The sequence below is a fragment of the Mizuhopecten yessoensis genome, unplaced genomic scaffold, assembly GCF_002113885.1.
Source record: "Mizuhopecten yessoensis strain PY_sf001 unplaced genomic scaffold, ASM211388v2 scaffold10323, whole genome shotgun sequence".
Classification (NCBI taxonomy): domain Eukaryota; kingdom Metazoa; phylum Mollusca; class Bivalvia; order Pectinida; family Pectinidae; genus Mizuhopecten; species Mizuhopecten yessoensis.
Window position 1 is genome coordinate 181197 of NW_018408489.1, and position 26347 is coordinate 207543.

Sequence of the window (26347 nt, forward strand, 5' to 3'; positions counted from 1 at the left end):
TATATCATTTGTACGACACGTGATGTCCTGTATTTTTTGTACGAGGCGTGATGTCCTCTATAATTTGTACGAGGCATGATGTCCCGTAATAATTGTACGACACGTGATGTCCTGTATTATTTGTAAGAGGCGTGATGTCCAGTATTATTTGTACGACACGTGATGTCCAGTATTATTTGTTAGAGGCGTGATGTCCGGTATTATTTCAACACCGCGTGCATCCTGTATTGTTCTTACAACAACTGATGTCCTGTATTATTTGTACGATACGTGATGTCCTATATTATTTGTACGAGGCATGATGTCCTATATTATTTGTACCACACGTGATGTCCTCTATTATTTATACGAGGCGTGATGTCTTGTAATAATTGTACGACAAGGGATGTCCTGTATTTTTTGTACGAGGCGTGATGTCCTGTATTTTTTGTACGAGGCGTGATGTCCTGTATTTTTTGTACGAGGCGTGATGTCCTCTATAATTTGTACGAGGCATGATGTCCTATTTTATTTGTACGACACGTGATGTTGTGTATCATTTGTAGGAGGCGTGATGTCCAGTATTATTTGTACGACACGTGATGTCCTGTATTATTTGGTCGACGTGTGATGTCCTGTATCATTTGTGCGAGGTTTGATGTCCTATATTATTTGTACGAGGCATTATGTCCTGTTTTATTTCCAAACCCGTGCATCCTAATTTTTTCTTACAACACGTGATGTCCTGTTTATTTTATATTACACGCGATGTCGTGTTTGATTTGTTCGGGGCGTGATGTCCTGTATTATTTGTACGACACGTGATGTCCTGTATCATTTGTAGGAGGCGTGATGTCCAGTATTATTTGTACGACACGTGATGTCCTGTATTATTTGTTAGAGACGTGATGTCCGGTATTATTTCAACACCGCGTGCATCCTGTATTGTTCTTACAACAACTGATGTCCTGTATTATTTGGTCGACGTGTGATGTCCTGTATCATTTGTGCGAGGCGGGATGTCCTATATTATTTGTACGAGGCATGATGTCCTATATTATTTGCACGACCCGTGATGTCCTCTATTATTTATACGAGGCGTGATGTCTCGTAATAATTGTACGACACGTGATGTCCTGTATTATTTGTACGAGGCGTGATGTCCTCTATAATTTGTACGAGGCATGATGTCCCGTAATAATTGTACGACACGTGATGTCCTGTATTTTTTGTACGAGGCGTGATGTCCTCTATAATTTGTACGAGGCATGATGTCCCGTAATAATTGTACGACACGTGATGTCCTGTATTATTTGTTAGAGGCGTGATGTCCGGTATTATTTCAACACCGCGTGCATCCTGTATTGTTCTTACAACAACTGATGTCCTGTATTATTTGTGCGATACGTGGTATCCTGTATCATTTGTGCGAGGCGTGATGTCCTATACTATTTGTACGAGGCATGATGTCCTATATTATTTGTACGACACGTGATGTCCTCTATTATTTATACGAGGCGTGATGTCCTGTAATAATTGTACGCCACGTGATGTCCTGTATTTTTTGTACGAGGCGTGATGTCCTCTATAATTTGTACGAGGCATGATGTCCCGTAATAATTGTACGACACGTGATGTCCTGTATTATTTGTAAGAGGCGTGATGTACAGTATTATTTGTTAGAGGCCTGATGTCCGGTATTATTTCAACACCGCGTGCATCCTGTATTGTTCTTACAACAACTGATGTCCTGTATTATCTGTACGATACGTGGTATCCTGTATCATTTGTGCGAGGCGTAATGTCCTATATTATTTGTACGCGGCATTATGTCCTGTTTTATTTCCAAACCCGTGCATCCTAAATTTTTCTTACAACACGTGATGTCCTGTTTATTTTATATAACACGCGATGTCGTGTTTTATTTGTTCGGGGTGTGATGTCCTGTATTATTTGTACGACACGTGATGTCCTGTATTATTTGTACGAGGCGTGATGACCTGTATTATTTGTACGACACGTTATATCCTGTATCATTTGTAAGAGGCGTGATGTCCTGTATTATCTGAACGAGTCGTGATGTACTGTCATATTAGTACAACAGGTGATGTCCTGTATTATTTGTATGAGGCGTTATATCCTGTATTATTTGTACGAAACGCGATTTCCTGTATTATTTGTAGGACATGTGATGTCATGTATTATTTGAAGACACGTGATGTCCTGCATTATATGTACAAGGCGTGATGTCCTGTATTATTTGGTCGACGTGTGATGCCCTGTATTACTTGTTCGACGTGTGATGACCTGTATTATTTGTACGAGTCGTGATGTCCTGTATTATTTGTTCGACGTGTGATGACCTGTGATATTTGTACGAGGCGTGATGTCCTGTATTATTTGTACGACACCTGATGTCCTGTATTATTTGTACGAGACATGATGTCCTGTTTTATTTCCAAACCCGTGCCTCCTTAATTATTCTTACAACACCTGATGTCCTGTATTATTTGTACGACACGTGATGTCCTGTATTATTTGTGAGAGGCGTGATGTCCTGTTTATTTTATATTACACGCGATGTCTTGTTTCATTTGTTCGGGGCGTGATGTCCTGTTTTATTTGTACGACACGTGATGTCCTGTATCATTTGTAGAAGGGGTGATGCCCTGTATCATTTGTACGTGGCGTGATGCCCTATATTATTTGTACGAGTCGTGATGTCCTGTTTTATTTCCAAACTCGTGCATCCTAATTTTTTCTTACAACACGTGATGTCCTGTTTATTTTATATTACACGCGATGTCGTGCTTTAATTGTTCGGGGCGTAATGTCCTGTATTATTTGTACGACACGTGAGATCCTGTATTATTTGTACGAGGCGTTATGACCTGTATTATTTGTACGACACGTGATATCCTGTATCATTTGTACGACACGTGATGTCCTGTATTATTTGTAAGACGCGTGATGTCCTGTTTATTTTATATTACACGCGATGTCTTGTTTCATTTGTTCGGGGCGTGATGTCCTGTATTATTTGTACGACACGTGATGTCTTGTATCATTTGTAGGAGGGGTGATGTCCTGTATCATTTGTACGAGGCGTGACATCCTGTATTATTTGTACGATGCAAAATGTCTTGTATTATTTGTACGGTACATGCTGTCCGGTTTTATGTGTACGACACGAAATGTCTTGTAATTTTCTTAAAACACGTGTTGTCTTGTATTATTTATACGCATGTGATATCCTGTAGTATTTGTATGTAGCGTGATGTCTTGTATTATGTATACGAGTCGTGATTTCCTTTACTGTTTGTACGACACGTGATGTCCGGTATTATTTGTACGACACGTGATGTCCTGTTAAATTTGTACGACACGTGATATCAGTATTATTGTAACAATGCTTTATGTCGTTTTATTTTTACGACAGGTTATTCTGTCTTTGTCTTGTTATGTCGAGGTTTCAGTAAATATCGTGTTTGTTTATTATATTGATTTACCGGCCTCTATTTTGTTTCTTTCTCCTCCTAGTTTACATCGAGGCGGACTGTTTTACAAAATCTGTATCGTGTCGTCTAAGTGTACAGCTATTAGACACTTTGATAAGTCAATCAGTTTTTCACATGGAATGAATTTTGAATTTGATATTTTTTGTTTTATGTTAAGTTATCAGAATTTTCTCATACTACGGTTTCCTTCCATATTTATGCCTCGATCATTTAAACTCTTTCTATATACTACAAACCTAAAGATATTCAATATAGGTTTAAAGTGTGGCAATGAATTACATGTTTCCCTATAATTGCCCATACGTATTCTCGATAAAGCGCTTAATAAAAGAAATAAACATATATGCATGTACCACAGGAGAAGTAAACTACTGAAAACATGTACACATTTTAGCGGTATTCTTATTTAGCGCTTTACATCATGCGCTAAAACATGATTGCGTTGATTAATGTTACTGCATAAGTTTTTTGTCTATTGCATATATATTGAGTTCACTAGTTCTTGAATTCGCTAATCTTTTGAAATTCATTAATACACTAAAATTAGAGTTCACTGTTGATAAAACATAATAAAAGCATAGTAAAACTAGAAATTGTTGGCTAACAATTCACCGTTTGGACTGATCGGGTCTTATAGTTAAACATCTCAGCATCTTACATATTAAATATCAAGACTCTAGACCTAAAACAACTTCAGAGCAAGCTTTTCTAAGTTTGTTTCCCAAAAAAAAGCATTTGAACTTTGACCCCTTTCGAAAACCGGAAGTAGACCTTTGGCACAAAAATGTTTCCTAAGAAAATGTTTGCATTGTTGGTCTGCATAACATATCCAAAGATGAAATCGATGGCTTTATTTGTCAATAAATCATTGCAGTTAGGAAAAAAACGGATAACGTCATGGCAGCCATCTTGGATTTGGTATCAAAACAGAAGTTATCAAAAATTTGGTAGATGGTCTGGGCAAACATAAATAACTTCACTGGATGAAATCTGCGTGGCAGAACATAAAAAAAAAACCGGTTTTGATATTTTGTCGGCTTTTCATAAAGATCAAAGGAAATATTCAAAATGACGTAAGACGTTAACAATTAACGATACAGAAACAATGAATACATCAAAGTTACTGGGATTGAATTATTCACCGAATAAAAAAAAAAATGAAAAAAAGGTGAGAAAACTGGTGACCTTTGACCCATAATCGGCGATTATTATTTGACGTTTTTTGTTTTAATATGGTATGAGAAAAAGTTAGCCCCAAAGAATATATGTAATTATTACATGACATACATTTGATCACAAGTTAATTTACATAATCTAGATTACAAAATGTACATCAATACACACTGTTTTGCTAATTATCTAATTCTGACCTTTAGCCATAGTGGGGTTGTAAAAATCCGCCCAAAATGAAGAAATGATTTTTTTAGAAGGGTGGAAAGAGGGTGGGTTTAAATTTGATCCCGTAAACTGCTGTATAAGATACTGCTTAACTATTTATAATATAAATAAGGTTCTGTCGTGGAGGCTGAACGCAAACTTTTTCCTGCTCAAGCTGGAAGTGACGCTACAAAGTGCGCATGCGTGTCAAGATTGTTCCCTTATATGGCTTGACCAATCAAATTAGAGGAAAAGTTTCTCATCCGATTATATAAAATAATTTGAATTTGAAATTCCTACTTATTACTATAAAATCATACAAACATAATTTGAAAATTAATTCCCTAATGATTTGGGAGTATAATCATGAACTGAGATCAATAGGTTTCTTTGAGTTTTTCAAGGCATAAATTAAGCTAATAAATTAGCTGCCTTTTATGCTCCTTCAACTCAAAGATAACCCAACAGCAAATTGAAGTTGAAAATGGCCACCGAAGGTGACATTTAATGACAAATTATTACATGACATACATTTGATCACAAGTTAATTTACATAATCTAGATTACAAAATGTACATCAATACACACTGTTTTGCTAATTATCTAATTCTGACCTTTAGCCATAGTGGGGCCTATGACGTCATGTCTGCCATATTGAATATTTGACGAGGCGAGGTAACAGAGTACGTATCGTTCTCAAGTTTGGTTTAGTATTGTTGAACGTCCTACAAATGTATCAACATATATGGTCTTTTAAGGACGGCCTCCTCTGTGTGCAAGATACATGCGTGTACTGTATATGCGTGTGTGTTTTGGGAGGTTGCGATATGTTCGTGTTTGTCTCCTTGTGATAGCGCGGAACTGATGCCGACTTTATAGTGCTACCTCACTGAAACATACTCCCGAAGACACCAAGCAGGACATCCCGCCAGGTCGCATTATACTGACAACGAGCGAACCAGTCGTCACACTCCTAAATTGTTGAGCGTTAAGCAGGAGTAGAAACAACCATTTTTACAGACTCTGGTATGTCTCGGTCATGGGACAGAACCAAAAGCCTTCTTCACAGGGATGAACGCTCAACGTAAGGCCAAAAGAGAGCATTGTAATTAAATATTCAAAGCCATTGAACAGTGTCAAGTTTACATTATGTAAGATATCAAGGCTATAGGAGTTATCTCTCTTTGGATGTTGTGTCGTACTAGAAGTCATTAATAGAATGCCGTGCCATTAAAACGTTCAGGTGTTCTTTTTCGATCATTTCGATGAGAAAACAATGCATAGAAGACAGGTAATCTTTTAACTTACATACATCAAGTAGGTTGTCATTGTTTAACAAAAAAAGATCTTTGATTTGCACAATCTTTGAAGGATAGATTTTTTTTTAAAGCCGGCCTATTTTCAAAGCATGTTTACTTTCGGATTATATTTGATTCCATGCTTGTTTTTAAGGTCATTGGAGTATATTGATAAACGGAAACAGGAAGTACATCCCTAGTTGAAAATCCAATGTAGGGAGACAGTATCACAATTTCCGAAAATACTAATGTTTAATATTAAACTGATGAATATTGTATGTTTATTATTGACAGAACAGTGTGTTCTCTCAATATTAAAGTATTTCAAAGCAATCCAGGTAATAATTCATGTTTTTTTATCAATGAGTCACATGTGTCCATTTTTCTGTACTTCTGGAAACCGGCTACCTAGTTCACTACTGTGATTTTTTTCAAGAACGACAACTCTTGCCTGCAATTACTATGTGTATATGGTTTTATTATAAAATGTCAATTTTTATATCGTGTATAGAAAATTAATTTTACACAATTTCACCATTTATTAAATTGATATACATTAATGCAATACTAATTTATGTCAGTATCATTTTTATTGACATTATTTTGTCAAAATATTGTGTCTTTCATTTTTTTTTTCAAAATTCACTCCTTTTTACATAAATTACCATTTAAAATCCTGTAAATTCTGACAACCTATATTGTTTTTGTTGCAGAAAATTTTCTTTACTTTAAAGCAATATAACTACAAAATTTGAAGAAATTCTACTGAGAAATGGTGACACAATCCTATTACCTTAACTGATTTTAGGGTATTCGAATACAGTACGGTGTTATTGATAAGCTACATACTTAAGTGGCTAGTGGTCATAAGCAACATATGTACATGTAACAAGTCAAAAATAAAAATTAATGAAGTTGCATTCTTAAATGTTAAACTGTTCTGCATAAAAAAACAATTTTAAGTAATTAAACTGAAGAGCAAAAGCGCTTATTTATATCTTAACAAAAATGACGATAACAGCAGAAGAAGCGAGCCAAAATTTGACAAGAAATATCATCATTATAATTGAGACCATGCACTGTATAAAATAATGTGGAGAGTAACACCAAAAATGGTGGCAGCTGAGCTGCCACCATTTTAGTGTAAACTTTCACTGGAAAAATTAGTGTTATGTTACACTTAAATGGAAAGTGCCTTAACTACCACTTCAGTTTTACCCATGGAATAGGACGTTTTTCTTTTATATCTGTTTCATATTTATGGGTCGGGTAGGGCTTTTCTACAGCATATACTTCCTGTGGTTCAATCGCTACTCTCTGTCTGTCTGTTTGTTTACATAGCCGTATTTAGCAAGTTATCGGTTAGAAGTGCCTTACGAGACAGGAAACGGAAGTAGAGAAGTTCGGCTTCATCTCTTACTTTACTCTGCATAAATGGTTTGGCCAATCGTAAAAGCGGAACTCATAGAGGAGGCTATAAAATATCATGTTCTTGGGTTGCTCAGTGTCTTGACAGGGTCGGTGAACCGACCCACAGCTTCAGGTAGGGGAAACCTTACCGCTTCATGCGCCGCTAACAGTGCAACCTAAGCCAAAGTGCTGCTAACAGTACCAATACCGTAGGACCACGTGGAGTTATCTTTCCTTGGATTTAACGGTATAGAGTGCTATAGGAACTACAGTATATGTATGGAGGAATAGTCAGGGGCTTCTGGCTTAGACATCGATACATAGTGGTTCGCTGTAGATATATTCCGTCTTTGCGTATTGCAGAGTTATCTTCTCTTGAGAGCAGGTATTGATTGTTACGTCATTGGTTTGTGTGAGAAAATGACGTCGTTTTCTCAAAAATTGATGACGTTACTCTCAAAAACACATGACGTAACAATCAATACTTGCTCTCAAGAGAAGATAACTCTGCAATACGCAAAGACGGAATAGGTATCTAGGGGTACTTTGTTGTAGTCTACTGGTATTGATAGTATTGTTAGGCAGAATAGGCCAATTGTTTGACATAGGGATTGAGTTACTTAACATTAGCTGTCATTGTTCGACGCTAATGTTATGATCTTCCGTTGTTAAACTTGTTATATGTATTCATTCCGTCTTGTTAATAAACAGTTACTTGTATTTTAAACGCCTTGTTGAGTTATTGAATCAATTGCTGGTATAACCACTACATCCAGTTTTCGAACCTGTAGTAAAAACAGGTCGTCTGTAACCTGACGAAAGAGGCGAGGTCTAGAGAGGACTGCAGGGGAAGTTGTCGACTCGTTACCAAGAACTATACGATCACGAAACGGATTTAACTGAGTGACAACGGATGCAAACCCTCTCCGGACCTCCTCATACTACATTTACACCATTACATGTAGTGTAACATTTTACATCGTCATTTCTGATTATGCTGAAATTTCTGACACTATAAACACAAAAGGAGCGTGAGTCACGATAAGATTTGACCTATTTTTTCATTTCGAGGATCGGAACACGTCTTGGTTCATCATTTGTGGCGACACCGGGTGAACAGGAAGAGTATGTATTTGTGTGAAAATTCATTTATGTAATTATTTGTACTTGGTCAGCACGATATGATACAAACGATACTTGTTATAGCGATATTATGTGTTTAGATTTAAAGTTCATGTTTGCGATATTGTGTGTTTAGATTTGATAATCATCTTTTAGTATACTACGAAACAGGATTTCGTGTCCTACATCTTTTCTCATGTTCCTCCAAAGCAGCTGTGAGATGGTAACTCTTTAACTACCAAACATGCAGCAAAGCTCTGTTTACAAAATCAAAACACAAAGTAATCATTCGTTTTGTTTTCTTCTTTTGATTAGTTTTTGGAATGATTTCTCTTTCCTTATTTTGTTTTCTTTTGACTTTTAAATTCGAAGTGAAATACCTTTCTGTAAAGGTGCGGCCAATTAAAACCGCCATAAGGCATCACAAGCCAGTGATGACGCCGATATATATTCATATATATATATTCCTCATACAACCATACCTGGAATTCAAACCTGTTATTGTGTTACAGTGAGTCAAATTCATCAAGTGAGAAAAAGATGAGTTGAAAGATTTGAATAATTAAGTAAAACAATGGTCAATGTTTCGTTCAATTGAACTCCTACTTTAAAATTTGGAGTTGAAGGTATATAAATCTCATATGACATGGAAACAAGTTTAATATCATTTATATCATATGACTGAAATACTGTTATTTCATTCGATAAAAGAAACAATTGCATCATCCGTCATTTCATTAGCTGTTTTTTGCACTACTATCAAAATATAGTTAAGAAATATCAAAACTGTAACAAATTACTTTTGAAAAAATAACCTCAAACAGCTTCACTGAGACTGAATATCACTGTCCGATTCGATAATCCTACGTCGTTTCACTGGTTTGGGAAATGATGTCGGAGATAGTTGATTAATGTTTATGCTGAAATATTCACGGTAACTAAACACAGAATGCACATTTCCATGGAACCATCTTGAAATTGTGCGTCCGCCATGACAGTACGAGACTTAGTGCGGAGTAATTTACAATCGTCGGAACGTGTGATGCTTTCAACGAATCCAAATCGCTCCAGGTCATACAATATAAGTTAATACACTGCATAATAGGGGAGTTATATGATAAAGTATCTTATGTTCTCTCCTGGACTACATGTGTGTGCCACTGTTAGTAATGATTGTTGGCATCTACTGAAGACTTGTGAGTAATTCTAATTTAAGGGGCTTTATATAATTCTCACAAATGGTGCGTTTTTAGGATGGGGGTTGTCACTGCTCCGGTTCATTCCATCGCGATATATAGCCGGTGTGTATGCCCGGTCTAAGTCACACGAATACACGTCTCGCTCTCTAGCATACGTCTTTCACACGTACAAGACGCACATTTTACGAAACAACAAAGTTACATAAACACACAAACATAGACAGATATATTTACAAAGGCACACGCTTAAAAATGAAATTGCTGATAAATTCCCGACAACACAAAATATTATGTTAAATGTATATTACATATTGTCTGGTTTCCTCAAGTCTAACTGGCTGATTCTTGACTTAAGGTTCGTCGATACAACATATCTATCTCTTATTTCTACGTTTGTCTTGCACGTGACCATATCCACCTCATTTCTTTTACACATGTATGGTAACAAGACTTCTCTCTGATAAACAAATTAAACCTGTCTCTATCACGGTCACATATGGTGGCATACATACTAGTATGTATATATGACATGTCGGCTTTTCGCTTTTTCGCCCGTGAAAAAACACAAAGCAACAACACGAATTAACGAAAAGACGAAAGTTCAGCAAAGGGAAATAACGGACTGACGCCAAAAGGAGGAAGAAAAGATGTCTTTTTTATTTCTACGCTTTGGCATTATTTTTACTACGGTTTTGCGGTTTTTTATTTTCATTTTGCTTTGACGGTTTTTGTCTTTTTTTAATTTACCGTATTTTGTTTTGTCGCTTGGCTTTTTTTCGTGGGCGATAAAGCGAAAGGACGAACTGCCATGCGTTGTACGTCACCATAGTCATATACGCTTAAAAACCCGACATCGCTTCTCGTGATGATCAACAACTCAATCACCAAACGCACAAAACTATAACATCCTGACAGACAGCTACTTAGTATGTTTAAGTACACATTGTCATTGTTTGATAAATCCTGGAACGTTGACACTGTGACATGTATCGACAGGTTTTTGAAAAGCTAACCATGCTTTTGAATGTTTAATGAAAATAACCATTTAGTAATAAAGGGTAAGGGGATACTGTATGTTTTGGAGGGTATTCGAGCGTGTTTACCTAACGTTTAAGTAGAAGACAGAAAATTAAACACTCCTACACACCTTCAGTTGTGTTTGTAACATGTAAGAGTCACGTAATATATATTTAACGCTTAGTTAAACACAATGGGACCCGCTGTGTCGGGTGATGTATGATAAAAAAACCCAGGCATATGAATTTTGTTTCGCAGATTCTAAAAATAGTGTGAATAGATAACGGCAACTCAAACGAAAAACTGCTTTAGTTTTGGAGAGGTATGTACGCGTGCCTCAATGCCTCATTCAAACGATACTTGCTGATGCGTTATTGTGTGTTTAGATTGACAGTTCATGTTAAGTGTACTACACCATCAAGATAATTACCATACAACCACACCTAATATCAATACCTGTTTTTCTGTTTCGTTGAGTCAAATTTATCAAGTGTGGAACATAATGGGGCTCGATGTGTCGGTTGACGAAGATTTGGTTTCGCCGAATTTTAAAAATAGTGTCCATAAGGGAGACTTAATATCTATTTCAATTTTGGAGAGGTACGTATGTCTCATGTGGGCGGACGTTGACAATATAAGTGATTTATACATATGTGATAATCAGTCGGGTAAGTAGTACTTCAATGTTTATAGTCTAAAGTGTCGGTGTGTGTCGGCGAAGGAGTTTAATTTTGGACATCCGTTCGTCACCACTTACAATCTATCCTTATGTGTGAACAATATATTTACAAGTCTCTGTAACATATTTACACATGTACCTACACATGTATATGTAAACATATTGTTATATTTACATATAAACACATGCATTGAGGTCATATCTACTGACAAGCACATCAGGCATACCCGTATCTCATCTGACGCATACATACTGATCGGGTAAGTCGTTGAGATCAAATAGTACTGACACAATAGTAATGACACTATCCACACAAAAGTAGCGTGGGCCATGATATGATTTTACCTATATTTTTATTCGCAGAATCAGTACACGTCTGGGTTTTCTGAAAAGTGTATAGAGGTATATCATCATTTGTGGCGACACGGCGTGAACAGGAAGGGTACGTATTTGTGTGAAGATGCATTTATGTAATTATTTGTACTTGGCCAGCACGATATCATACAAACGATACCTGCTCATCCGATATTGTGTGGTAAGATTTAAAGTTCCTGTTTAATGTACTACACAACAAGATAATTACCATACAACCACACATGACATCCCTGTCTGTTATTCTTTTACGGTGAGTCAAATTCATCAAATGAGCAAAAGTGACCCAGGGCTCTGGAAAACCACTCGTCCGTTCGTCCATGACGAGTGGAAGGCAGATTTGGCAAGTGCTTTGGACTAACAACTCGTCTGGCAGACGAGTACTTTTCCTAAACATCAAAGTTAAAATCCACTTATGTAGTTTGCTCTACGCTGTGTTTAAATTATAAATAAACCCATTTATGACATGTCCAGAAACAACCCGAAATGAGCATCTGGTTTCTGGTCTGGATGAGTGCAGAGACATCCGGAAATATTCGTCGTTCTTAAAACAGAACTTATATTTACCGCAGGAAGAATACCAGTAGGGCCTAGAAGCAATCTCGTATTCTTAGAAAAATCTATTAGTCTGAATATTAACAAATAAAACCTGACTTTTTATATGATTAATATCAAATTTAGTACTTCACAAAGTAGTTTTTGATTTACATAAATCTTCGAGATTATTCGATGTGTATAGAAAAAAACTATTTAATAAGATTAAAAGTTTCATGATTTGTTTTTATTCTTAACCTGGTTTTTTATGATTGAAACGAACGAAGAATATAAATTATAAACAAACATGAATTAATAAAAATATAAGATCAAAAATAATCTTGAAATGTTAGTGTATGCTTGAGCATACAAGTGTGTTACGCCACTGCTGCTTATGTTGCCAAACAAAATATTGCCTTTTTATTTTTGAGATTAGCTCTAGATTTCATGTTTATTTGTTATTTTCCTGGACGAGTGGTTTTTCTGTTTGGACGAGTACTTTTTGCCATGTACTTGTCCACCTGACAGTGGTTTCAAAAGTTTTTTCCAGAGCCCTGAACAGATGAGTTGAAATTTTTGGAAAATTAATTAAGACAATGGTTTATGTTTCGGTTAATTGAACTCGTACGGTCATTCCTGCATAGTTATGTACACATCTGTGAAATTGGATTTCAAGTTAATTTCTACTGTATATTTTTGGTAAGATGAATTTGAATGTGCATAAAAAGTAAATTATGTACTCTCCTGAACTATGTTACACAGTTACACAGTTAGTAATGATTGATGGCATCTACTGAGGACTTGTAAATAATACTAATTGAAGGGGGATCATATAATTTGTACAAACGGTGCGTTTTGAGGACAGGGGTTGTCACTGTTCCGGTTCATTGTACTGCAATTGCCGGTGTGTACAATCGGTCTCACGAACACACATCTCTCACACGGACAAAGACGCATATTGTACGTAACAAAACACTAACTCAAGCGCACTAACACAGAAATACATGCTCTCACACTTACTTACAGAAACCCATGCTCCACAATTAACTTGCAGATCAGTTCTCGACTACACATAATATTATGTTACATGTATATTACATATTGTCTGACTGGCTGAACCTTCAATTCAGGTTCGTCCATGTACAACATTTCAATTTTCGTCCTGTACGTGAACTGTTTTATGCGTCAATATTTTGGTAGTTGCACTTAACTCATAAATAGATACACAATTTAATGGTTGAACACGAATTACATTTGACTATTATTTTCACTGTTGTTTCGTTATTCTGCAACACTCATTACATACATTAGTTACTCAACTGGCTTCCGCGATATTGCAGGGGTTACGCTCACCATATCATGAAACAAATCGAAGGCACAGTGTGCTTCACCCTGTGGATGAGACATCTATTAATCTTAAGACTGACCATGTCATTCACTTATTCGCAGGAAAACATGATATCTTTTGTTTTGATTTCTTACATTTCATAAATTTTATTGATTCCTTTATCGCGCCCCATTAAAATATTACGTCATTTTTTTCAGAAATCACATACAGCTTTATTTTTAATGTACAGATGCTGAGCCGCATTGAGTACGGAAAACATGTTCTTGAGGGAAGGAAGGAATCAAGTAAGGGATGGATGACAGTTCAATCATTGGGAGGTGTCAAACTTGGAAATTTTGCATGGAAACGTAAACGACATATTTTAAAGAGAATATTACCAGCATTTGCGAAATATAGTTATGAGGCAACACATGAAACGGTGAGCTACATGTATGAAAGGAGATTTCTAACTCGGATACATATTATCTAGTATTCAGTTTATAAATTATCCTCAGCTTCACGCTTTTGTCATTTAATCGTGTGTTCATTGTGTTCTCGCATAAATAATATTATTACCCCTTTGAGAAAAATCTAGGAATCTGATTTGTTAAAAACTACAGTGTACCAAACCGCATTCGTAAATCTCCGGGGGTATACGAAAATATCAGGGGGTATACGGTCATTGATTCTCAGCACTAATACGGTGGAATCACGTGATTTTACAAGGGGGTATACGGGTCACGTGTCTTTGTATCTTGCGGCCGGGCAATGGGAGACAACTCGCATTCGTCGTCTGCTTCGCTGTTTACAAAATGGCAAAACGTTTCGCTTCGCTTTCTTTGTTTTTATTATAAAAGACTCAAAGGGGTAATCAATTCGTTACACGGATTTTTGGCAGGGGATACGGGATGGTGTTACTCTAAAGGGTTTTGTATTTCCTGAGGCCGATAGGCCGAAGGAAATACGAAATCCTGTAGGGTCATACCATCCCGTATACCCTGGCAAAAATCTGTGTAACTAACAATATTGTAATGCGGATTTACCTCTTCCGGAAATCGGGGTCCGGTCCCCGGATTTGATGTTAGACGCGGAAGCACGTTATCCGGTGATCGTTGAGTTTTACCGCCATTAAAAGGTTGCACTGAAAACTCGGACGATCTTTGTGTTGTTATTGAAGAACACAGCCAGCCATCAGGCATAACAATATTACCTACAAACATCCTGTATTATACGTATGTGGACGGCAAATCTTGTGTGTGAGCATAACGTGTAGATTCCAAATTTTATTCCTGTATTTGTTTGGTCATTTTCCGTTTGTTTTATGAGTTTATTTAAAACATTTTAAGTGGTGTTGTTTTCTCCCTAAACTTTGATTTTAGATTGATTCATTTTTAAACTAGAGTGTTAATAGTTAAATATTAATTTTTTAAATTGTCTCTTTTCAGTTGGAAGAATATCTTCAAGGTGATGAAGGTGGTGTTAAGTTCAAATTTAGATGTGATACTTCTAGCGAGTCATTACCTACGAAAACCTACGATAAAAAACAAGGAGTTTATCTTAAAGTTATTAGCAGTATTACAGGGAACGCTGACCAAAGTCATCATGCAAAGATACCAGCTACAGAATTAACTATCACCAGAATCAATAGAAAAGATCTAGAAGACAATCTAAAATTACGGTAATAAGTATTTATAGGATTAACTGAATCATTTAGATTGTTGCTCCCTCGTGATTTACAATGATGTTAACGTATTATCATCCGCCGTGAAATTGTTAAGTCAAATCATAGCCTTAATGCTATATCAAACATCTTAATCCTTTTGGTTTATTATTCAGAAACTAAATTTAGTGGTAATGTTCCGAACAATTCAGGCATCTCTACCCACCCACTCATTTGGCCTATCTTTCAGATAAGGTTTTGTTCTCATGAATTGTCATAAAAGTCAATATGTTTTCTTGACATTATATCTTTAATTATTAACTTGATATTCTGAAGAAAAATTGAGATATTTAGACGATTTTGCACGGATTTGTTAAATAATGCCAAATGACTACATATTTAAAATCTTTTCACAAATACTCTTTGTTATTAATGTACGATTTGTTTTTGTTCATAAGGAAACTTAACATGGATTCATCTTATATCAAAGTAAAGAAAAACAAAACGGCTATCCCCTGTATCATCAGTGAAATCGTTGAAGCCGCCACTTATGAGGATCAAGCTGACCAAATGGCTGTTGTAGAAACAAGGCGACAGATTGGAGGGGACCTAAAGTTGCAATCAAATGTAGTGCCCTCGGATGTATTGGTATGATTTAGGTTCCCTATAGTAATCATCTTATCCGTCCATCCTTCCGTCTATCCATTTTTGATTTCCGCACAGTTACTTACGTATTTGAAGTTAGATGTTCAAGTTTTGTGTGTGGTCCCATATAACCAGTAAAACCCGGAAATATTTGCAAGATTATTGGGACTTTGAATGGCAAAACATTGCGTTTTTATGACTTTCCGCACAATCACTTTCGTATTTGTGTTCGGAAGTTCACCAATTTGGCGTGTGGCTTCATATCACGGAAACTTTCTGAAATTTGACATAGTGATACACTGTGAAATGTAGCTGTTCGATAGGGGTTTATGTTTTTTAAGGTCAATATCACTGTTTCTTAAATATATACTGTGGGTAGCTCAGTCCTAATCTCCAAATTAAAAAGTCTATTTGTTTTTAATTTGACATCGCGATATACTGTAGATTGTATAATATTGGGTTAAAGGTTTTTAAGGTCAATGTTACTGTTACTTAAAATAGACGGCGGGAGTCGTTTAGTCACATGGCATGCCCGTTGCTGAACAGTCAGTGTTCTAGTTAAGCTCTAGTAATCTTATTTTGTGGTGATGAGAAAACCTTTTTTTCCTTTTTCCGATATAAGAAAAACATGATCCGGATCAAGAAGAAAAATGAAATGGAAAAGGAGGGAAAGCCATATTATACGTTCACAATAAACTAGATATTCGCTTATAATAGATGTAAATCAAGTGGCAAAGGGCCATGTAGTTCTCTGAGCATAATACTGGAGCGCTTGGAACTGCTGAATCCAGTTGTCGGGTTCCAAATCGGTCTTGACAGTTCCTGTAAATAAGAGACTGTATGTAATTTCTGATATTTGATTAGTACTTTAATCCAGGTGCTAGCCTTTTCTTTAATATATTGATATGAATGACATTTTCATTCCCCTACTGTATAACATGAAATGTTCGTTGTGTATAAACATTCGTGATTTCGTGGTTGCTATTGAACAACAAAAGTAAATACAACGAATTTGAATGATATACGAGTCTACTATTTATAAAAAAAAGGATATCCAAGAAAGTTTGTACCACGAAACGTTCTTAATGGCTTCAAACCACGAAGGAAGGTACCCACGAACATATCATGATTTGACTGGCTTACCAATGTAAAGCTTTCTTGCACACCAGAATTACGGTTTTTATTATGAAACTGTCAAGGGTGGCAGATTTGGAAGTGAAGTTAACACAGCTACAATTTTTGGGTAGGAAGTTGATTGGTATGGGAAACATTGATAATAGGATTCACTGTCACTTTATAACGTATGCATTTTCCTTTGCTAGAACAGCTAGCAAATAGCTGTTAGGGACCTTTGCATGTTTTTTACGCAGCATGTCTGGTTTTCACTGTCACTATATTAATAAAATAACTTGCACGACACAAGCAACAATATGTTTTTCTTCAACGCCTTGTGCGAAAGGGTGTGTTCCACATCAATTGCAATCACGATACTCCACCGCTAATCTCAAACCTCATGTTAAAATTTTATCTGAATCTCTGAAGCTGTTTTCAGGACTCTGTTCAGGTGGGCGGTACATACGAGACATGTGAAAAGACTGAGGCAGTCATAAATGGACTCGTTCTCTACAAGGTGTTACCGCTTGAGGTAGACCCGACTGGACGCATTGACGCAAAGGAAGACTCTAAAGGGTTCTTAGAGGACAAGGTTGTAGATGACTCACCAAGCGGAAACTTCTCTAGCAGTATGTACTATTTTAGCATGTTTTTTCGGCGTGAAATTTGTCCGGTAATTATAATATCGCGAATATAAGCAGTACTTTTCGAAGATAATGTTCTTTTGTGATGCAGTATTTTCGATAATAGGTTGCATTTCCATAGTATTCAGCGTAGCCAAAATATGTTATATTTCGGGCAATATGTTATATTTGCATTAATAAGTATTAATTTCTGAAGCTTGCAGTATTTCCGGTAGTATGTAATATTTCTCGCAGAATGTAATATTTGTCATGTTTTGTTGTTTGTGTGTGATAAACTAACATGCTAGTCAGCCATATTTTTTTTTACTCTAACCAGAACGAGGCCGGAAGGCACAGATAGTCGATTAACTCAACTATACGATTTTTGTAAATAGAAGATAATTCTAAGCAGAATACCAAACTATTGGTTTTATAATTTCCGGAAGCTTGCAGTATTTAAGATAGTAGGTTATATTTTCTGGCAGCATGTAATTTTGGCGCTGGTCAACATCGTTTCCGGCAGTTCTTAGTATTTCCGGTGGTACATGTGTATGTTATATGTTCTGCAATATGTAATACTGGCGTTGGTAATATCACTTCCAGCAGTTTTCTGTGTCCGATGGTATATTTGTATGCTATTTATCTGACTGGATGAAGAATTGTCGTTTGTATTGTACATGCAAATAGTACTATCGGTGGTGTGCTATATTTTCAATAGGGTTTATGGTATCATATGTAATATATCTCCTCATTTTTGTTGTAACATAGTTTTTCTTAAAATAAATGTACACTATGGTTTAGTTAAAGCTTAACCTTAAACTATAATGACTGATATATATCTTTAGATATATATCTTTTCAATATGTCATATCAATATATCTCGGGGCCGCGGTTACCAAGTGGATAAAGCGTCTGACATTCTGCTACCAGAAGCCCTCGACCACTTGGTCGCGGATTCGAGGCCTAGATGCACATGTACATGTTCGTGGGGCAGTCGCCATGTACTGACCGCAGGTCGGTGGTTTTCTCCGGGTTCTCCGCTTTTCCTCTACTACCAAAACCTGGCACGTCCCTAAATAACTATAGATGTCCATAGGACATTAAAATATAAACAAACCAAAAACCAATATATCTATATTTCATCCTGAAAATATAATTATTTACTTAAGAGAACAACATGTTGAAGACGATGTTCGTTCATATGGATGTCCAATCCAAGAATTTCCTTTTTATTATAGTTTAACAACAGATTTTGAGAAGTTTTGTATCGCATGCTCGCCGACAAAAAGCAATCACTAAGTTTATATTGAATTTAATGACACTTTCTCTGTATTGCCCCTAATACAAAATACAATAGGCTAATATTTAAAGTCAATGAGAATATGTAACTGTAAATGGGTGAATTGATTCTCCAGTAAAATGTGCAAATGTGTTTGGTCACCTTCCAGGCAACATTGGGTTTCTCTGGGTACTCTGGTTTCCTGCCACAGTTAGATTCGCTCGGATTATTATAATGTATTAAGATTTGTTTCACAAATAGCGGGAATGAATGAAACTTATGTTTATGAATATCACTATTTTCATAATAAATGAAGCAATTATTACTATTGTAGCGATGCCTGATCCCACGCTCCCAGAAAGCTTCAATGAGATAGAAAAACTTCTCCGACCTGTAATGGAAGACAAATCTGTGGCTGATGCATTTAAATCCATTTCTAACGAGGACATATATTACTTATGTCGTTTGGTAGGTTGACTTTTTCATACCTAATGGACAATTCAGAATGTTCCCGGCTGGCTGAAGGGTCTATGGTAAGGAGGGTCACGGCATAGGTTTTCTAATCCGTGAAATATGTGTGTACAGTTCTGCGCGGCTAGACTATGTTTCGAACACTGAACCACACATTCGTATATTGTTGCTTGAAACAACTGAACTACCAGGTAAACGATAGTATATTGTCCTAATTACGATATATCCAAACGAAAATAGGTCGATGCTTATTATATACGAAAAAAACACAGCGTGTTTACCTGCAGTTGGCTTATATCCTTAAGACAGTCCGGTCATACTTATATTCGTAGATCGTGAGGCATGCGGTATTTCAATTACGCCAAGTTATGAGGCCGTTTACGACGGTTTGGAGATATGAATATTTGTTGTTGCAGATTTGAATATTAGTGTCGGTGTTACATGAATTAGGCCGTGGAACACAATATTATTCATCTTAGCTTTTATATCTTAGTCAAAACTTTTCATATTTATTCATGACAGGTTTTAGAAAGAAAGTTCATTGGTTAAAAACAATGTTTTTAAAATAAATCTGATAAATTCATCTCTTAATACCATTTTTGCTAGTCTTAATTTATTTTTTGTTTTGTCAGAAATGAAGGGTATTTTACACGTTTCTCGTAAAATAATTTTTAAAAACATTTTTCGGTTCTTAATCAGTTTGAAAGGGTGCAAGACTGTCCAGACGACGTAGAAGAGCCCGATAAAATGTCCTCAGAATGCCGCACGATTTTGCTATTTGCGAAATTTCAACCCCAGGTACGTACACATCACAACAGAATACAATTGAAAATGCATATAGATTCACAAATGAACTGATTATTACATTTGCCGAATAAAATTATATGCGACCTTGTTAATTTACACTAAGAAGAATAATTACAGATTTTCTTTTTGATTGATACTGCTCGATATTACGTCTTTACTGACTGTATATATCATTACATTTATAATTTAGTGTGTTCTAATATTCTTACTGTCTTACTGACTGTATATATCATTATATCTAAAATTCAGTATGTGCTAATATTCAAAATGTAGCATACCTTTCGAAAAGATTGCTAAGCAATTTGATGTCTAAATGACACATCAATGCTGTATAAATGGTAAATTTACTTCCTATTTTTTCATTTAAAATAAAGACACGTAACAATTTGTTATTTTAACAAGAGTTTCCTTGTTAAACTCATATGATAATGAATTTTCTTTACTGTATTGGTTTATTCTGAAGGAACCGGACAAACTTGTCCTAAAAGAGAGGTTTCAAGATGACCATTCCTTCACAAGCTGTTACTACCTAGCCGCTGTGCTGGCCGAGGTCCCTACGCCAGTCCGTCAACTTTTCGACCAGACCACTGTCAACTTATTTCCTCTGGTAATTATCATCGGTCGAACAAACAAAATATGGCCTCAACAACACTCTCCGCTGTCGGAGTGCACTTTATAAAACCCGTTCATAGAGGGTGATATAGTCATCCACTAATCGAGGGTGATATAGTCATCCACTAATCGAGTGGTGGTTTATTCACCCCACTAATCGAGGGTGATATATTAACCCACTAATCGAAGGTGAAATATTCACCCCACTAATCGAGGGTGATATATTCACCCCACTAATCGAGGGTGATATATTAACCCACTAATCGAGGGTGATATATTCACCCCACTAATCGAGGGTGATATATTCACCCAACTAATCGAGGGTGATATATTCACCCAACTAATCGAGTGATATATTCACCCCACTAATCGAGGGTGATATATTTACCCACTAATCGATGTCGTTTTATATCTAAAATTGTCACATAGACGTGTCACTTTTCTTTTGATTTACCTACATAGTATAACCAAATAATTTTACACAATTTTTCTTATACCATATTGTGTGAGTGAAGATCCTCCCTTCTACCGCGCACAATACATTTCTCCATCCTCATTGGTCTGCCAATTAAAATGTAACGTGTCCAAGTAGTGAAAATCATTAATTAAACCTATGAACAGGAAATGACACAGTAGGAAATTAACTAATAATAAAAATGTACTTACTAACATTATTCAGAAAAATAAAACGTTGCAAATATTAAACAAACAAAATTCACCGTAACAGAGTCCGCAAACGAACCTTTTGTTTTCATTTTGTAACATGTAACACGGAATTAGATCATTTTAGTCCGTGTTTCGATGGAAAGACACGTGAAAGATGGAACCATGTCCTTTTCTGTAGGGATGTTAATGTTTACATTTGTAGAATCAAAATCAGAATAACCATCATTTTTACAAAACGACCTCGATGTTTGACCATTCTCCTTTGGGTGCTGGACTTTTTAAGTCCTTACTGCCAACGGGATTTGGAAAACGGCCGATAACGGGCATTTCCTACTCTTCATCTTTGACCACCGATATCAAAAAGTTGCCAAACATTCCAAAATCGGTTGTAGTGATACTTTTCGGGTCACATTCAATGCGAGTCATCATTCGACAACCATGTTGTCATATACATCGTGCGCAAAACTGGCCTTGAGTTTTGGACGCAGTCCGACATGTTGTGATGTTTTAGAAAAAAATGACAAACGTTAACCATAAAAATGTCACGTATGACTTTATGCGACAAGTCATTTACATCATAGGCCTCGCAATATGTCAGTTATCGAACTCGAGGGGCGGGGCCTAAATCTCTCGCGCTACACGCTTGAGAAGTAGCCCCGTCCCTCTCGTACAATAACTGACATATTGCGCGGTTCCTATGATATAACCAATACCTACATAACCTGTTCAAATTTCCACCATATGAGAGCTGTTGACCCCATTGTAAACTGGCAATTTTAATAATAATCATAGAATAATAATAATTCCAGGTTCGTATATACTGCTTTATCACAACCTAGTTCGTAGGTCGTTTCAAGGCGGTTCACAAATTATTATTCGTGGTTATATGGCCTTTGCATCCAGCCAATATCTGCCCAACCACGTACTCATTTACAACTGAGTAGACTTGGACAATCGGAGTGAAGTATCTTGCTCAAAGATACAACACAGTGCCGTGACGGGACTCGAATCCGCAACCCTACGGTCGCGAGCCCGGCGTCCTACTACTAGACTACTGTGCCTCCTATGACGATTTCCAGTTAATTTGGGGCATAATGTCTTCAGACGTACGTAATGACTAAAGTCTACAATAACTTAAAGTCAATTACCTTCGGCTTGATCGTTTAGACAATCAGACGACTTCTACTTGATAAAGAGGCAAGCGCTTGGTAAACGTTGAATGGATAAAATCTGACAGATTGTGAAACAAACATTGACAAATACACAAGACACAATTATCACTTCACAATTTTTAATGGCGGAATTGGATTAGTAGAACAAATCATGGGTTGAAAAGGGATAACGCATATGAAATCTAATCACTCTTCAACAAGAAAACAAATGAATTGTAGAGAAAATGAATCTTATTCGAATTATTTAAATACTTATTCTGTTATATTTTGACCCTTGATTTGACATTGACCTCTGCCTTAGACCTAACGACTAAGTTAATTAATCGGCATCGGTGATATGAACATCGAATTATTTTATTAGGATGCATCTACATTAGTATTGTGCCTTGTGTTGTTGTTTCCACCACCCCATATCATACATTGAGAACATGACATTTCGTTGATACGTGTAGTTCTAAGCAATAAAGACTAGGGTGTCCGACAAAGCAGTAGATGGAGTCTCCATGTAAATAAATCCACGATTATCGTATGATAATCATCCAATAAGATGACCTTGACGTCAGAACCGTTATACGCCTTTCCTGAAACAGTTTATGGCTTGTTCATATAGTATTTTAGAAAGTATGTATCCATCATGTTAAATTGTAAAGCGAACCAATCGTGTTCGGACTGGTGATGACCAGTGAGACATTTCTTCACGACAGGGATTAAGTCTTCGATTGTGATAAAGATTGCTTTACTTGTAACCTTCACTTTACGAAACTGAATAATCCAAATATGTCGATTTTGATTTTCTATTATTATATATAAATAATTATTTGATATTAACGAATTTATATTCCTTTCTACATGTCCAATCTGATTAAAGAATTATAACCATTTTCAACCAATCGATGGAATGAGCACTTAATAACATTTTTTTTTTTTTTACAGCTCAAAGACATCCTTCTTGTAAGACCTCTAAAAGATATTGAAATTAACGATGACATCTTGAAATGCAATGAGGCCAAGGCACTTCTGGAAAGGTTAGAGGTTTGTACAAAAGGGTCTACCGTCGACGCAGCTCCTGCATCTCAGGCACTGTTGGTGAATGCCGTCTGGATAGCCATGTTGTATGGCTGGCATAGTCGTAAAGAACAGCAGTGACTATCTGATACAGAGTTTCAGCAGAACTTTGTCATTCCACATTGAAGAAAGTGTGTTTGGTTTATGTTTAAATTTTACAGCTGATTCAAGAAAACTTAACAATTGTTTGATATTGACTTTTTTTAAAATTCTAAACTTGGTGAAATTGTTGACGATGCACTTTTATGAACAACGTAAATTGTATAAATAAGGCTAGTTACATGAACAGTATCGCAATTTAGGAGCCGAGCATGTCATTCAAAACTATGTCATTATATCTTGTCGCTGTTCTTTTAACAGTTTATACCGAATTGTTTCTATCAATACTCATGTATTCTGAAAGGTGGTATATCGTAGACTGACGTTAAATTATCACCGTAAGCAAAGTCTTTTAAAGATGCATGTTTCACTTCCAAAGCTGCAATTATGCATCGGTAAGCTTTTTGACCCGCCATATAATTTAATAGGATCATTTTTTATTGATCCACTCTGAAAAAACAAAACAAAAGAAATCTACAACAATGTTTGTATTTAAATGCATTGGAGTCGGACTAGGATTCGAGTCCTGCTTCCACGATCTGTAAACTTTTGCACTTACCGAACTAAAGAACTGCATCACTAGAAGTTCCCCGGCCCAGTCGCTCTAAAAGTGAATCCAAACGAAATTAAGGCAAGGTAACTGTATATATGAAAATAACAACAACAATGGGACTCTCTAATGTTTTTTCCTCAGTAGAACAGGGATCTATAATTACAAAAAAAATAGTGCAACGATCTCAATACCCACCGTCGAAGATGATAAGAAATATTTGATTTCCTTAATGAACCTCGAAAGAGGTACTAGGGAGGTACGAAAACAATTATTTGTTAATTTGTTTTTATTTGATCATCACAGAGACTTTGGGTGTTTTATGTAGATATATTCAATTGTTCATCTAGTCCATGCCTTCTTATGGTATTGTCAAAGGTTTGCCATGTGTAACATAGGAATTGAGGAACGTTTTTATAAAGGTGGTGAATGTACTAGGGAGGTACTCAGAAAACTATTATGTCATTAATTATACTTAACCATCACGATATTTTTGTTTCTACATGTATATATATATATATATTAAATGTGCAGCTATTTGATGTTTTTTCTCGATATTGTCAAAGGGTAACTATGTGTAAACATCAACTGAAGAACGTTGTTATTACATTTGTATGGCTTGTTATGACAACTCCTTTTAATAAAGCTTTTTTTTATACTCTGACGAATCTTGTTTAAAGAGTTTTTCATCTTCAGATTTTATTTTACCGACGGATGTCAAATTTCCTATTTGGAGCGTACTGACAATTTCAAATCGCAAATTGCATACTGAATATCAGGCAATAGCCAATTCAACGTTAATTAAACACTTTTAATACATCTCTTGGTAAAACAAAATTGACTTCGACAACCACTGGAACGAAGAACTTCTGCATATTTGTCATGTGACTCTACAAGAAAACAAATATAGCGCGAACGATATACATATCCAATAAAATACTACTATAGACTTCTGGTGAGATCTTACAATGAATTACGAATCTGATCTGAACAATATTCATCGAGGCAGAAAAAAATCATAAAAATGTCACCCTTTAAGAAATCCTGTTAACGTTTGCCTGTAAGAGAAATTCAGTAGTTAAAAAGGTGATTTTTTTCTGATTCTTTCTGTGAATTCAATAATTCAGTCATGCGACGCTCATTGGCTACATAGAAGACTGGACGTTTGTTGGTACACGCAAGGTGTTGTTCGTTAGTAAATAAGGTGAAACTCATCAGCAGTTACTCAGGAAATACCTACCAGCAAGTTAATCACAAAGCAAGTAATCGGTTTGGTTTGGTTTGGTTTTATTTTGTTTAACGTCCTATTAACAGCTATGGTCATTTAAGGACGGTCTCCCCTGTGTGCAAGATGCATGCGTGTAGTATATGCGTGTGTAATTTGGGAGGCTGCGATATGTTTGTGTTTGTCTCCTTGTGATAGCGCGGAACTGATGCCGACTTTATAGTGCTACCTCACTGAAACATACTGCCGAAGACACCCAGCAGGACGCCCCATCCGGTCACATTATACTGACAACGGGCGAACCAGTCGACCCACTCCTAATTTGCTGAGCGTTACGCAGGAGTAGAAACTACCATTTTTAAAGACTTTGGTATGTCTCAGCCAGGGGACAAAACCCAACAAAGCCTTCCTCACAGGGGCGAACGCTCAACAAATGGCCATAAGTGAGGTATTGTCAAGGGAGACATTAGGAAGAAGAAAGTTATTTAGAAAGGAGAGAGGGGATAATGTCCAAAATTTAGTCGCCTC

At 36.3% G+C, this 26347-nt stretch overlaps 1 protein-coding gene across 5 annotated transcripts; it reads left to right on the forward strand.

Moving 5' to 3' along the window:
• The first annotated feature begins 8471 nt into the window (after nt 1-8471).
• On the forward strand, nt 8472-25259 carry LOC110460115. Of its 5 annotated transcripts, none has more exons than XM_021512848.1 (10): nt 8472-8707; nt 11963-12041; nt 14051-14271; nt 15278-15510; nt 15951-16140; nt 17690-17879; nt 19487-19620; nt 20323-20421; nt 20894-21037; nt 23814-25259. In XM_021512848.1, the coding sequence occupies exons 3-10, from the start codon at nt 14083-14085 to the stop codon at nt 24024-24026; spliced, it is 1392 nt and encodes a 463-aa protein (XP_021368523.1). In that variant the 5' UTR covers nt 8472-8707; nt 11963-12041; nt 14051-14082; the 3' UTR covers nt 24027-25259. The 5 variants fall into 5 exon arrangements, with proteins under 5 accessions (XP_021368523.1, XP_021368518.1, XP_021368522.1 ...); XM_021512843.1 differs by having other exon boundaries at nt 8477-8707; nt 14083-14271; XM_021512847.1 differs by lacking the exon at nt 8472-8707 and adding an exon at nt 9793-9900 and having other exon boundaries at nt 14083-14271.
• The last annotated feature ends 1088 nt before the right edge of the window (nt 25260-26347 follow it).